This window comes from Podarcis filfolensis (genome assembly GCF_964270895.1).
Source record: "Podarcis filfolensis genome assembly, chromosome: 11".
Taxonomy (NCBI): Eukaryota; Metazoa; Chordata; class Lepidosauria; order Squamata; family Lacertidae; genus Podarcis; species Podarcis filfolensis.
In genome coordinates, this window is record NC_139613.1 from 17862467 (window position 1) to 17878343 (window position 15877).

Consider the following 15877-nt stretch of genomic DNA (forward strand, 5'->3'; position numbering starts at 1 on the left):
CGGTTTTGCTTGGTTCACTACCCATGAGACTCAAACCTGAGTCACCTTAGCTTTGATTGTCTAGTGAGAAGCGGGAAATGGCAGACCCATTCCTTTCAAAACAAAATCACTCCCCATCTCTCATAGTTTTTGTACTCTAGGGCATGTATTTTAGGCTCCTGTGTCTTAGCGGTTTTTGTTTTTATCTGTAAGCCACCTTCAGTCCCATCAAGGAAAACAGTGGAGATATATATATATATATGGAATATAATAATAACAATAACTCCAAGCAGAGAGTTGCAATTGCTGCAGCATCAGAAGGGATCCTGGGACATGTTTCTTTGGTCATGTGACCGAGCTATCACTATGCTGTGGTGGCTAGAAGGATTAGGCTTGTGACCAAGCTCAAATCCTTTCTCAGCTGTGGAATTCCCTTTGATGTTGCCTAACCTACCCTTGCCAACAAAGGTCCATATAATTAAAGCTGTGGTTTTCCCGGTAGTGGTGTATGGAAGTGAAAGCTGGACCATAAAGAAGCCTGATCACCAAAGAATTGATGCTTTTGAATTATGGTGCTGGAGGAGACTCTTGAGAGCCCCATGGACTGCAAGAAGATCAAACCTCTCCATTCTTAAGGAAATCAGCTCTGAGTGCTCACTGGAAGGACAGATCGTGAAGCTGAGGCTCCAGTACTTTGGCCACCTCATGAGAAGAGAAGACTCCCTGGAAAAGACCCTGATGTTGGAAAAGATGGAGGGCACAAGGAGAAGGGGCGACAGAGGACGAGATGGTTGGATAGTGTTCTCGAAGCTACCAGCATGAGTTTGACCAAACTGCGGGAGGCAGTGGAAGACAGGAATGCCTGGTGTGCTCTGGTCCATGGGGTCACGAAGAGTCGGACACGACTAAACAACTAAACAACAACAACAACACAGCAACAAACCTACCTCAAGTGGCAGTTACTAGGATCAAAATAGGGTGCTGTGTGCACTGCTCTGAGCAATTTAGAAGAGTTTTGGAATAAACAATAAATGAATAGAACAACTTGGGCTGACCTCATTCATATTTTTGCGTGCTTCTGTATTCCCAGGCTGAAGCGGAAGATGGTTTGCTTCTGTACTGTGGAGAGAATGAACATGGGCGTGGGGACTTCATGTCCGTGGCAGTCATCAGACGAAGCATTCAGTTCAGGTAAGAACTACAGAACGATGCCAGTGGAACTTGGATAGCTTGGCTCCATGTCTGTAATATAAACATTGTCATATCCTTAGTGAAGCTTTGGAGAGAGCTCCTCAGGTGATGCCTTGGCCAAGCTTCTATTTAGCTTCTCTCCTGGCTGCCCCTGGTTGGGTACACATTGCCTGGAGGCAACCAAGCAGAGATGTTTTTAATAACTGAGAGGGAGGAAGAGAAAACAGGCTCCCGCTCCCTTTCCAGACTTCCAGAGTGCCACAAATGAGTTGCAATTGGCATGGGCGATGTTGCTGATGTTGCCTGTTTTGAGCATATACAGCTAGATTCTTTTCAGGGCGACGTCTCTGTGAATGAGATATTTTGCAAGGATAAGGGCGCAAGCAGTGATCTCTCAGAAACCTACTTCTTATTTTCTTTTAATCACACCCAAGTGATGGATGCCAAGCAAAGGGGGAAAGAGCACATTTCACACATGTGTGTCTTTGTGTTGGCTGGCTGCTGAGGCTTCCTTGTCAGTCAGCTCCACCAGCAGCTTGAGTTTCATATAAAGAAAGCTGGTATTATTAATACAGGCCTACCTCTCACCAGGGAGCCAGGAGAATTCCCAAGATAAATTATTGTGATAGCAGTAAGTCAGATTCTAATCCTGTGCATCTCCAAAACCATTTTTGAAATGTGTTGGTTTCTTGTTTATATATGTGATATATTTTCCTGTCTGTAGCCAGAGGATGTGAAAAGCTCAAACTCCTCTCTGTGGGGAAAGGAAAGAGATGAAAGAAAACTCTCTTTCTTTCTCCTTCTCCCTCTCCCTTTTTGTCCATAATAAAAGAAGGTTAGATATAAGCGTCCAGTGAACAGCCTTGGAGTACGAGAGAAGGTTGCATCATCAAAGCTAAATAGGTGTCGACCCGGTTACTAATCTGGATGGGAGACCACTTCGTGTGTTGTTTTGAATTAAAATATATGCTTAGTTGTTATAAAGAGATAAATGTGAGCCATGTGTTTGGATCTCATACACTGCTTTCTCATGTTAAAAAGAAGCGGAGCGCTGTCTTGAGGGAAGATCCTTTAAGGCAGTGGTTCTCAACCTTGGGTCCCCAGATGTTTTTGGCCTACAACTGCCATGATCCCTAGCTCACAGGACTATTGGTCAGGGATGATGGGAGTTGTAGGCCAAAAACATCTGGGGACCCAAGGTTGAGAAAGGCTACTTTAGGGTGAGTTAAGTTTGGTCATTTCCTGAGAGGTTGTCCTGTTGTGCTTTTGTCAGGTTCAACTGTGGTACTGGAATTGCAGTAATTACAAGCGAGAACAAAGTGAAGCTGGGTAATTGGCACAGTGTGACTGTGTTCAGAGATGGACTGGATGGATGGCTTAGGCTGGATAACAACCGTCCAGTTTCTGGTAAATCCCAGGTGAGTCATATACCGCTTATGAAAGGGAATGCTCTTTTTAAAGCGTTTTGGCAGTGGGAGGGCGCTGGAGTGCCAGGGAGTCTCCAGAGCCAGGAATGGCCAACTCACCCCATATTCTGGGAACCAGAGCAGCCCAGTGTAGTTGTGTCTTGTGACTCTTCCGGGGACTTTGGAGAGTCCTTAGTCCTCTCCATCTCCCATCTTCCCACAAGTCACTATGTACACCTGTTGCTTCACTTTTACCTCTGGGATTAAATCACTCTAAAATATCCCAATATCAACAGCTGCCCCCACCTACCAAATTGAAGAGTCTGTCAAATATTATAAATGGTGAAATGTATGCCAGGTACCACCTTATAAGTCTGCTGGCTTCCAATGTCTAAATCGGCCGACGACCCTAGAGGGTTTGCAGTAACTTTGCTGGATAATTGAGATGTTAATGTAGGGGGTGAGATAAACCTAATTTGAATTTGTTTAACAAAAAATAATTAATGGTTTATTAAGCAACGCAGAGAATTGCCATCAGGGAGCTAAATTGTGCAAACCTGTTTGGTTCAAGCTTTGAATGCCTTTCCTAGCTGATATTATAGTCAGCCTATTTTATTTAATCTATTTTTAATTTCACTTCACTTTACATGACTATGAAGAATCCATAGCAAAAGGCTCAGGGGTTTGACGTGTGGATCTCCAGCTGCTGTTGGACTTTAACTTCCATCCACGCCAGCCTCCATGTGCAACGCTCAGAGCTAGTGGAAGTTGCAGTCCAGCAACACCTGTAGCCTACAGGTTCCCCACCTGTGCATTAGCTGAAGCAGGGATCTAAAGCCCATCTCTCCAGCTTCCTGGCAGAAGAGGCAGTATGTCATCTGGAGAGCACACCTTCTCCTCACCCCAAATGAAAACATTTTAACACACTTCATTGTATACATATAAGGTCTTGCTTCCAGAACTAATGCAGTGTATTGGACCTGCATATTTCTTTTCCTTAGAAACAAAACTTCTAGCCATTAAAACTATATCTGGATTACAATTTGCTTGGGGCATCTGAGAACCAGGTAAAACTGCTTGGAAGGTTTTCTGTGGTTTGCCATCTCTGCCCCTGGACTTGTGACTAGTAAATTGCCTCCCTTCCTCAAATCCTGGAGGTGGGCATGTTTTGAAGCTGTTTCTTATCACAAGGCACTGAATTCTCTAGTTATGATGTTGCCCAGGGCATGGACTGAAGGCACATGATGCAGCATAATTGCTAAAGCTAAGGAAGTCTGAGTCTGGTCAGGCTAAGAACATAAGACAAGCTCTGCTGGATCAGAACAAAGGCCCATCTGGCCAGCATTCTGTACTCAGAGTGGCCAAAGAGAGATACATGGGAAGCACACAACTGGGGTCAGAGCACTATCCCCCTCTCCTGCTCACGATCTCCACCCAGGAAGTGGTATTCACTATCACAGACGGGGCCAGCCCTATCGTTGGACAGAGTAATGCAGCTGTGGAAGAGCGGACAGGAGAGTGTGAGCCATGCAGCCTGCCCTGTGCCTCCTAAGTTTAGCCTCCTGTTCTCAGGTGTAACTCTTGTCTCCAGTGTTGAAATAAGAGCTATTCTGGCCAATTTCTGCACATGGAATGGGGAGTTTCCATCTTGGTTTCTACCTTAGGAAGCACGACGTCTTGGGCCAGCCCTGGAAGAAAAGTGATATCTCTAAAAGCTCTGAATAAATTAACAGGTCTAATTATCCTCCTTCAGCCAAATTTCCTATCAGTGTTTCCACCCCACTTTCTAGGGTCAATACAGCAAAATTACTTTCCGGACTCCCTTCTATCTTGGAGGTGCTCCTACCGCCTACTGGCTAGTGAGGTCTGCAGGCATCAATCGTGGCTTTCAAGGCTGTGTCCAGGCACTCACGATCAATGGGAAGATCATGGACATGCGGCCCTGGCCTCTGGGGAAAGCTCTTAGTGGGGCAGATGTCGGTAAGTGCGGTCTTATTCTCATCCTTGTCCATGAGAGAGAGAAATGGGTTGCTTCCTACTATATAGAAAAGCTAACCATCTCTGTCCAGTCATGGTTTAAGTTTAACCTCGTCCTGCCTTAGAGCTACATTTTGTTTGCTTTTGTAAATTTTAAAATGGGCACAACAGGAAGCCTTGACAACAGAGCCTTGACAAAATGGGAGCTTTCTTAGAAAGGGGGCTGGCTGTTGCAGGTAACTAATAATATATTTATTTTATTTTATTTTTCTAAGTGCACTAGCTAAAATAAGTTGTGAAAAAACCAAAAGTCCTATAGACATTTGTCAGGGAACTGCCATCGGAGCCAGAGGTGGAGGGAAGGCTCCAGAGGGATGCCGGAGAGGGTCCCAGCAGGCAGAGAGGCAGCCCATCTGCTGGGGAAGGAAATCAGCGTAGCACCAGTGGAGAAGGGGGGTAGATGGGGGAATTGGCGAGGGGGCTCCAGGACTCCTCGCCGGAGACCAGCGGGGAGAGCACAGGTCCTCCGCTGCCCACACCCACCCTGCGAAGGCTTCCGCGCAGGGAGAGTAGGCGGCGACTAGGCATCAAAGAGCTTTTTTGCTGGAAGAAGTTCAAGAAACGCCCACTGACGGATTCTGCCAGCGATTGAGACAGCCACGGATGGGTGGCTGTCCGGACAGAAAGGGTTCACCCAGGTAACATAGCCAGGAGTGGCAGCAACTTATGCACGAGCAACCCCTATAACCATTACAACATTTCATGATTGTTATTGCAGCTTAAACTTAACCTAATATTGCATTTGTAAAAATGAATTCTAAATACCATTCAATTTGTCTATGGCGAGTCTACTTTTGTACGCAACTTGTTCGTGTGTTGCAAGGTTGTACATATCTTCTATCCGTTTGTTGAAGGGAGCTGCATTTTTATTTTTCCAGTTCATCAATACCTGTCTTTTTGCTGTAGTAAGGGCGCAGAGAGTCCCTTTATTAGGTTCCATGTACTGGATATATAATTCAGATAACTAATAATCTCGACTGAGATAGGCCAGCATGCACACGACATCCCAAACTCACTTGCTCTCAGGTTCCTTGTGTCCAGTCTGACTTGTACCCCACTCCATGGTAAACCTTACTAGCCTAGACTCCTGCTGACATTTGCTAGGACCTCTTGTGGGCTCTGGCCTGGAAAAGAATAGAGAGCCTGTTTCAAGTCCTTGGTGATCCACAAGTTCCTGTACATGCTGCCCAGGCCTGGTGTGTCCATGAGGCAGACTGACGCATCTGCCTCAGGATGCAGAATCCCATGGGCTGGTGCCCCCACAGGCACCCTGCCCTGACACCACTGGGATCACGTGATCCCATCTTCCCTTTTCTCCTCAGCCTGCATAATGGAATGGGGCACCCTTGGTGCTTCTAGTCAGGCCAAATGTCTTTCGCCTTAACCTTTCTCATGAAACCTGACCTGAGCCATTGGGTCGAGGCAACCAAGAAATATAAATGAACAAAAGCCTCACATTGCTCACCTGACTGAAAGGTTTGCTCAAGTGACTGCACCTTGTTAGTGGTAGAAATGGCTGTAAATCCTGGTTTCAAGTCTAATGTTTCTTAGGTAACAAGCTCAACCTTCCCCACCCCCTTCTGTATTTTTACAGCTGGTATCAAAAGAGGCCACTGGCCTGCGTCAGACATAATAGCGGTTGCTGCACTACCTTCTGGATAAAAACACCAGAGATCTATGAGATACAAAAATAAAGCTAATAGATTGGCCTGGAAAGCAGGCAGTGAAGAAAACAAGGTATTGGAGAAGCACAAAGGGTCGATTTCATGATAGAGTGAGAATCTGTGGAATACATGCAGAGCTTGGAACATATCAAAAGTTCCCTCTGATCTTTATTGGTTCCTAGATCTCAGCTTTTGCAGCCCCCAATACCACAGTTACTTCAGCAGCTGCTTTCACTTCAAACAAACAACTCTTTTGGGGTGTTTTTATGTGTGGCCATCGGTGACCTGATGCCGAATAACGAAAACGAAAAGTGTGAACGATGCTACTTGCAGCAGCAATGTGGTGGGGGAGCACATTAGGGTGATCTTGGTACTTCCCAGGGGATGATGCTGAATTAATTTCTCTTTAAAAAGATGCTGAGCACCAGTGGTGGCCTCACCTCCTTCATAGCCATGGCTGCCAAAGGCAATGGCATGCTGCTCAGTCATGTGGCCTTCACTGAGGTATCAATGGCTACTAGTCATGATGGCTATCCTCTGCCTCCCTGGTTGGAATACCAGTTGCCGGAAGCCACAGGAGGAGAGAGGGCTCTTGTGTTTGAGGGTTTCCCATGGGCATCTGGTTGGCCACTGTGAGAACAGGATGCTGGACTAGATGGGCCATTCGCCCAATACAGCAGACCCCTCTTTGGAGCTGCTGGTGCTGTGTGAAAGACGGGCACTGTTGGGGTCACCACCACCAAACTCTCCTTTGCCAGGCTGAGCATGTGCCACAGCAGTATCTGCAGCAACCTCCATCTCTCACTCCAGTGCTGCAGAAGGTGTTCCATTGCTGATAAGGGCAGTTTCCTAATCCGTTCCCCCAACCCCATTTTCCCTGGGAGACACCGTTATACGTAGGGCTTGCCTCTGAAGACGGTTCAGAAACTTCAGCTAGTGCAGAATTCAGCGACCAGGTCGCTCACCGGAACAAGGCGGTTTGGGCATATTACACCGATCCTGGTCTGACTGCACTGGTGTATCTTCTAGGGCCAGATCTGATCCTCAAAGGAGTATGCACTTGCTCTCCAGTTGCCAGTCTCATAAGTTCTTTCAGAAGAAGTCAAGGGCATTAGCTATGGGTCTTTGGAAGTGGGGCTGAAGCCAGTGACCCATTCACATCCTTCCCATTGGCCCTCCCATGAAACTAGTTTTATTTAGTTACTTATTAAAAGGGTATATACAGTCCCATTTTTTCTCTCCAGTGCTCTTGGAGTTCGGGGAGGGGGTATTCTTAGGCTGGATACTTAAGGTAAAATGGTAAGATCAGAGAAACCCACCTCTTCACAGCAACAGTTTTCTTAGATTTGGAAGAATTTCATTCTTTATAGAAAGCACGTAGGGCTGCGAAGGTTGTCTTTCAAAATTCAGACAGCCGTTCAGTTTAGCTTCTTGCAGCATTCATTAAATTAAGAATGAGATTGTATACAGCTCATGTTTTGCATTGTCCAAGAAGTCCTGAATGCCCCGGTTTGAAGATTAAAGTGATAATGTTGATTTGAGTGAACAGATGGGGAGAGAAGAGTGATCAATTGATGGCATGTCTCTCGAAAAGGTCTTTGATTGGATTAATGGGCTTTTATTCGTAAACCTTGATAACTCAATTCAGTCCCCTCAACGCTTCCTTTTCAGCAAGTTGTCAAGGCTGTCTTTCAGTCTTTAGAATTTCTTGCTAGTGGCATTTCTATCAACTCATTCATCAGTCTTTAGGGAAGAGATGAGTTGGGATTTTATTAGCATAGAAGTCAAGACAGGTTGGTTGACAGCCTCTGCACACTTACCTGGGATGAAGCCACACTGGAACTCAGTGGAGCTTACATCTGAGGAGACAGGCCTGGGGTTTCACTGTCAAGTCATTCATTGTTGCCTGAAATAGGTGAGGATCCTGTGGATTATCGCCACAAACAGTTTTTTAATAGAGCCCCAGATGGTATTTTGGAGATAATTCAAATTCTCTGGCAATTTTAACAGCTACAGATGGATCCTGAAGCCAAACTTATGGGCTTCTCAGCGCAAGGAGCCTCCAAATGACTACTCAGTGATTGGGGCCTGTGACAAACAGCCCCACATGGCTGCAAGACCTCATGCTGGGTGCCTGGGGTCCAAGTCTATGATTCTATGATTCTATGATTCTATGATTCTAAGTCCACAAAGTGTTATGTTAGACATTACAAAATTCTTCCTTCCTTCTTCTTTTAAAAATAGTATAGTCAGAGTGGCCAGCTAAGCATCTAGAGAGGCTCATTTATTTTATTTTATTTTAAATAATATATTCTTAGGCTCTTCAATGGAATAGTGTTTATTCCCCAGTAAATGCATTCAGCACAAGGGAGGAGGAATGCAAACTCTGCACGATGGTGGAAATCCGGATTGACAAACTTTATTGATTGATTGTCTCTGATATAACAGGAATGTGGGAGCAATTAAAAAGCATGGGATGTTGGAGCAGGTGGGAGAAGAGAGGTGTTAATTGTGTGCTGTCTTAAGACACAGCTCTCTGACATTATGCAGTGAGGACCTTTCGGTGCCACAGCAAAGAGAGAGAGAGAGCCTTCACTGCTGCCCATGCCAACCCTTGGATGCCCAGTGACTGTGTTGGTTCCTGGAAGGGTGGGCTGGGTGACCAGGCCAGATGGAGAACCTGCTTCATTCTGCCTATAAAGCTCTGCAGGGACTGTGGTGCAGCTCATTCTGCTCACTGTCTGGAGGTATCACACTATGGCATCCACCTAAGCTTAGCAGCCTGGTACTGCTTCATCCTATAGAGTTGCAGTGATTTCCAACTCATGTGTGGGGTGGGAGTCTCCTGAACCACATGCCAGGATTCATGTTGGCCCCAAAGGGCTCTGTTGCCCTGGTAAGGTCCCAAAGTCCTATGGGAACCATCTGAGGAGACATCACCAAGACTGCTTGTCCTTCCTGCTTTTGGGGAGAGAGGCACTGCAAAAATCCTTCTTCCTATCCTGAGAGAAGCTCTTCTTCTTCTTCAAAGGTTAAATTGCAGACCCTGCCTCTTGAGAGTTTTGAGAAATCCAGGCAGTGGCTTAGCTTTAAAGTTACTAGCAATTCCCATAGGTGACAAGCCCCAATCCACTTGTGATATAATTATGGAAATTCCTCGGGGGGGGGGGGGGACCTTTTCATTGCCAAGAACAGAGTTGCTTCTCTAAGGAATTCAGCCTTGCTTCAGGTTTGTGATCGATCCTGGAAATCAGTTAGGGGAGAGCATGAGCTCTATTGTTGCTGCCACATGTGTGCAAAAGGAATTCAAAAGGGAATTCAAGTCTAGTCCTTATAGTTGCCAGAGCTGGGGCTTAACTCCTGTGGTGGAGAAACAAACTCTCTCTCTATTTTATTTCTCCTAATTTTTATGTTCCCATTCAAGCTACGTCCGTGGGTCGTCCATAGCTGGACATAGGCTTCTAATAGATTTTGAGAGCCAGTGTGGCGTGATGGTTAGAGTGTTGCACTAGGAGCTGGGAGAGCAGGGTTCGAATCCCCACTCAGCCATGAAGCTCACTGGATGACCTTGGGCCAGTCACCATCTCTTAGCCTAACCTATCTCACAGGGTTGTTTTGAGGATGAAATGGGGAGCAGGAGAACCTAGGAGAGCCTAGGAAGATAAAGGTGACATAATACTACTACAGTAGTACCTCAGGTTACATATGCTTCAGGTTACATACGCTTCAGGTTACAGACTCTGCTAACCCAGAAATATTACCTCGGGTTAAGAACTTTGGTTCAGGATGAGAACAGAAATCGTGCTCCAGCGGCGCGGCGGCAGCAGGAGGCCCCATTAGCTAAAGTGGTGCTTCAGGTTAGGAACAGTTTCAGGTTAAGAACAGACCTCTGGAACGAATTAAGTACTTAACCCGAGGTACCACTGTACCAATAATAATACCAAGACAGGTTTGTATAGATGCAGGCAGTTCTTCAAAGAAAGATGGAGGGCACAAGGAGAAGAGGACGACAGAGGATGAGATCGTTGGACAGTGTTCTTGAAGCTACCAGCATGAGTTTGACCAAACTGCGGAAGGCAGTGGAAGACAGGGGTGCCTGGCGTGCTCTGGCCCATGGGGTCACGAAGAGTTGGACATGACTAAACGACTAAACAACCATTGGGATACTGGCAAGTCTTAAGATCCAAGCTGCACATGACAAGGGTGGTCCATGATTAGATTGCCTGATAACTTCTACATTCACTAAAAGCAGCCATGACTGCTGCACAAACTATTTGGTCTGGGGCAATGGTGCAAGGCAGATTGTTATATGACTGACAGATTCCCATGACAAAAGTAACTTCCCCTGCACAGAGAAAACTGTGGGTCAGGGAGAAGGATTCTTGCCTAGACCTGTGCCAAGTTAAGGCTAACGAGCTGTTATGGCACCAAGTCTGGTTGTTAAAGATGTAACATACTCCTCCTAGTGTCTCTAGTACTAACTAATAGACATACTTTACTGCAGCTAAATACTTCGTGATGCTAATTATTCTTTCGGAATTGAAATAATGCAGATTTGCGGCAATGGGTTTGAACTATACCTATGTTTTTTCAAGTGATACCAAGAGTTTGGGCCTCTCCCTTCAATTGGCTTGATATTCTAGGTTATATATCGTCTGAACCCATGCATTTAGTCATGTTACACTGACTCTTGGAAGATGCCACTTCCAAGCTATTCTGGTGGTGCCTTTCGAGATTTTCATTTAAGCAGCCTAAATATAGAGACTTAAAAATGAATGGGCTGTAGAAATGCTGCTGTTCTGTTTGTGCAGATTTCTGCTTGCACAACAGATACTCCCCTTCCTGACCTCTCCCCTGCAGCCCCCAGCACACCCTCAAAATCTGCCCCAGAGCACTGAGGGACTCTCTGGAGCAGATTTTCAGGGCACGCAGGGAGAAGAGAGGAAGGAGAAATCTTGTTGTGCAAGCAGAACTCCACTCATGACCCAGTGGTCAACTGGGTGAGCATAAATTGCAGCAGACTATTGTTGGACTAAGGGACGTGGGTGGCGCTGTGAGTTAAACCACAGAGCCTAGGGCTTGCCGATCAGAAGGTCGGTGGTTCGAATCCCCGCGACGGGGTGAGCTCCCGTTGTTCGGTCCCTGCTCCTGCCAACCTAGCAGTTCGAAAGCACGTCAAAGTGCAAGTACCTTCCGGTGGGAAGGTAAACGGCGTTTCCGTGCACTGCTCTGGTTTGCCAGAAGTGGCTTAGTCATGCTGGCCACATGACCCAGAAGCTGTACACCGGCTCCCTCAGCCAATAAAGCGAGATGAGCGCTGCAACCCCAGAGTCGGTCACGACTGGACCTAATGGTCAGGGGTCTCTTTACCTTTTATTGTTGGACTTGTGTTCCTCCTTGACTATGAAGCTCCTTGTGTGGCTTTGTGCCAGTCACTCTCTGCAGCTGTCATTCAACTTTTCACCTTCTCAAGTGTTTTAGGGGAATTATTTGGTTATTACGTTTTAATTCCTACCTCTTAAAACCCCTTTGAGGCATTATTTATCACAAGGAAACAAATTGCTTACCGTATTCATATTTCTTTTGCTAGGATGTTTATCTGTGGATCTGTGTCTTCTTTAACTCAGCTCTCTACTGTGCTGTGGGGAAGAACAGTGTAAATTACTACCGCATATTTTTTTTTTTTTAAAAAGAGAAACACCTTAACTGCACATTTCACAAGATGATGTGTGCTGAAATATTTAAATGCTCCTCAGAAGTATCTTTGAGGCATTCTCATCTGTCAGTCTTCTGACAGTTTCTGTGCTGTTACCTCCAGCCATCTTCCTGTGAGATGGCAAGATGATAGAGATGTTGATTATAAAAGCCCGTATGTTGACAATATGGATTACCTGCCACGCAGATGGAACTGTTAACAGTGTAGCAGCAGCTAATAAGCTTAGACCCTGCTGCTTAACACCTCCAGCTCTTACTACAGCATCCCTCAAATGCAGAAGGAACAAAACAGCACTTAAGATAATTGAGGTTAAACAACAGCGAGAGAGAGAGAGAGAGAGAGAGAGAGAGAGAGAGAGAGAGAGATGGTACTTGCGATGTAAACAGTCTGGCAGTGTGTGGAGATTTGAGCAACCTGTCCAAGAAAAAAAAACTAATGAAAAGTGGGAGACACCACCAGTCTGTTTGGCAAGTGATCACTTCTGGAAAGTCAATGCAATTAGTTCCTGTTGCTGCCATTTTGTAAAGCCTCGGTGGCCTGCAGCTCAGCCACTTAATCCGGTGCTTAGACTTAACGCGTTGCCTGGGAAAAGATGCATTTACGTGGCAGATCTGGTGCAGATCTCTGTGTGCGTAAGTGATCGAAAACAAGTAGCTCAATTAACCCATCCTTCGGGTACCTTGAATGACAAATCAGTGCGTGTGTTGTTTTCTCCTTTTAGGTGAATGCAGCAGTGGAATTTGCGATGAGGCTTCCTGCATAAACGGTGGCACTTGCACAGCGAGCAAGGCGGACAGGTACATCTGCCTGTGCCCACTTGGATTTAAAGGGCGCCACTGCGAAGAAGGTGAGAGGAGGACTTGCTGTGGATCTCTGCAGTTGGATGCCAGCATTTGGTGTGTTTTATGGCAGTGGTGTCTTAAGCGATGCCTCCAGATGTTGTTGGACTACAAATCCCATCACCCACCTCCGTTGACCCTTTATGCTTTGGGTGATCATAGTTGGAGTTCAACAAAGTCTGGAGGTCTTTTCACTGGCTACCCCCTGTTACTACAGGCTGTGTCTGCACCCAGTTTAATCAGGAACTGTTTGACTGACTTGCACAACTAACATCCCATAGTTGGTTGGCTACACATTGGTTTAATGCTGCTTTGTACCTCACCACTGTGGTTTGCTTGCAATTTAGAATCTCTTACATTATTTCTGCTTTCTGAAGTCCTGCTTTCTTTCCTCTTCCTGCCTTCTCCTTTGTTACTCAAGTGTGGAATGCTACACACACAAACTTCCCTACATTCATGGCATCCCTGTCCAAAACAACGTCATATGCGAGTGATCATACTGACCTGGAAGTTTTCTATTGTTTCCAGGCCTAAGCAAGTGATTTCTCTGCTACATTTTCACATAATTCAGTTCTGTATCAATTGGGGGAATGTTCATAAATGCCTGTTTATATCCCTTTGCCTCCCAGTTACGATTGAAATGGAGCTTGCTTCACTTGTGGTTAAGAAAAAAAATCTACGGAAACCATATTGACCATAAATGGGTAAGGTGGAGTACCTGATGTCCGTGTGGACAAACCCCGGTTTCCTACATAATGGATAGCAAAGTGCTATAAGTGACATGGCCTTCTCTAGCCTGCTGCCTTTGAGATATTTTGGACTACAGCTTCCATCATCCCTGACATGCTGTCTGATACTGATTGGAATTGTAAACATCTGGAGGACCCTAGGTTGTGGAAAGCTAGACTACACAGATGTGTGCTATTAAAAATTATTATTAGTTGTATAACAAACCATCTCATTTGTAGGTTTCTGAAACAGCTTTGGGCTGTTTTGTAAGTTCTTTATCACTATTTGTGATAGTGTTTCAACTTTATATGTGGTATGGTTTCTAGTATTGCTTTCTACAATGAAGTTTGAAGTTGAAGTAGACTTTGTTTTCTTGAGGGATTTTAAGTAATGTGTTTGCTTGCCCTGGTCTTTCAGCTTTCATTCTCATCATACCTCAGTTCAACGAGACTTTGAAATCCTTTGCCACCATCCCCTGGCCTTTGGAACCACAGAACTACCTTTCCTTCATGGAGTTTGAGGTCACCTTTCGTCCCGATTCGGCCGATGGTGCCCTTTTGTACAGCTTTGACACAGGCAGCAAAGACTTCCTGTCCATTAGCATGGCAGACGGCTATGTGGAGTTCAGGTTTGACTGTGGTTCAGGAACTGCTGTAATCAGGTAAATGCAATTTACTAATTATTTCTAGAATTAATTAGCCATAATTTTTTTTGGCTGTAAAAAGTATCTGTAATTCTATACTAAAAATAAAAATACGATGGGTGGAATCCAAAGTAGCGCATGCCCCCGAAATTTTTTCTTTGGGTTACCACAACCCTTTGTAGCAAATTTGGGGAGGAGAGGAGCACAGTTCCCATTGCACAAATGGAAATACATGTGCTGATGGGATGGGCTAGACGAATACCTCCCCTGGAATGCAAGTTGTCCACCAATGTCATAAACTGTTGTTATTTTCATGGGAAGAAGCTTCCCCTGGTCTCATGTGCTCCTTCCTCTCCCAGCACAGCAATGATAAGTACCATATTTTTCGCTCTGTAAGATGCACTTTCCTCCTCCTAAAAAGCAAGGGGAAATGTGTGTGCGTCTTACGGAGCGAATGCAGGTGGGAGGCTCTGCTCAGCGCTCCCTTTAAAGAGCCACGTGGAGCGTGTGTGCGGCTCTTGGGGGCTTTTCCCGAGGAGGAAGGAGCCTTAGCCACACACAGCCTCTCGCGGGCAGGGGATGAAGGCTCCCCTTGCCTAGAAGAGGCTGTGCGCGGCCAAGCAAGAAGCTAGGAGCTCAGGAGCTCAGGTAGAACCTTGTGCACCTGAGTAATTGGGGCATGGGGATTGCCTTGTTTCCTTCATGAGAAACCAGGTAATCATAAACCATGGATATTCATGGCATCCCCCAAAGTATCCAGTTTATTGTGAAGTGGCCTCCCCCTATTGCTTACTGCTTCCTTTGTGCTAGCAAATATGAAATTATTAAGTGTTCATAACCTGAATTTTCAGCACACACAGACATCCACTAGTGCACTTCACAGAGGACCAATGGCCCATATGACTGTTCAACTCATAGAACTTCCTACAGAACTTTCTATCTAGTCATTATGTAACCACTAGGTAATACTATGGAAGACCCACGTTTTCTTATTTTTCTCTTCCCTCCTTGTTTCTTTTTGTTTTGTATCGTAACTGCTAGTCTTTATTTCGAACTGTAAACTGCCTTGTCAGAGAGGCAGTATATAAATTTAAAAATGCAAATCGCCATAGTGTCATGGTGTGCACAAGTTTTCAACATATTTCACACCACCTGAACCTTTTAACTTGAAGATGTCGAGGACTGAACACGGGATCTTTTGCATACAAAACATGGTGTGTGGTCCTCACCCCCGTCTTAGCTATGGCCTTGGATAATTGTAACACTAATTGCTGAAAGCGGGAGGCTTTCCGTGACAGAGATCTGTGCTGGAAAGAGGACATAATGTGCATATTGCTCATTATTAAGTAGTCAGTCCCATCTGGCTTTTTAATTACATATTGATCTGAGGTGATTATTACCCTATTATGTATCGATTTATCTTAGGTAATTAAAGCCTAATTGTTATTAAACGTAGACCGCGAGTGGAGAGGCTGGATGACATTGGCAGATGATGATTATTACTTTTTTTCCCAAGAAAAAGAGATGGCGGGAGGATTATTTAGTAAAATGTTTTTCTAGCATTTCCGAGTAGATATTTACTTGAAGAAATGTTAAGAGCTCATCAGTGGCAAGGTGTAAAATGTGACATGCATTTGAAATCCAAATTTGTGCGCTGTTAAAATTGACATGAC

At 45.3% G+C, this 15877-nt stretch overlaps 1 protein-coding gene across 1 annotated transcript in view; it reads left to right on the forward strand.

Moving 5' to 3' along the window:
• EGFLAM (EGF like, fibronectin type III and laminin G domains) overlaps window positions 1-15877 on the forward strand; it is a 106758-nt gene that overhangs the window by 64163 nt on the left and 26718 nt on the right. The window contains exons 11-15 of the mRNA XM_083576043.1: window positions 1070-1170; window positions 2444-2588; window positions 4367-4556; window positions 12715-12840; window positions 13979-14222. Of these exons, the coding sequence (XP_083432169.1) occupies window positions 1070-1170; window positions 2444-2588; window positions 4367-4556; window positions 12715-12840; window positions 13979-14222 (806 nt within the window). The remainder of the gene's footprint in view (window positions 1-1069; window positions 1171-2443; window positions 2589-4366; window positions 4557-12714; window positions 12841-13978; window positions 14223-15877) is intronic.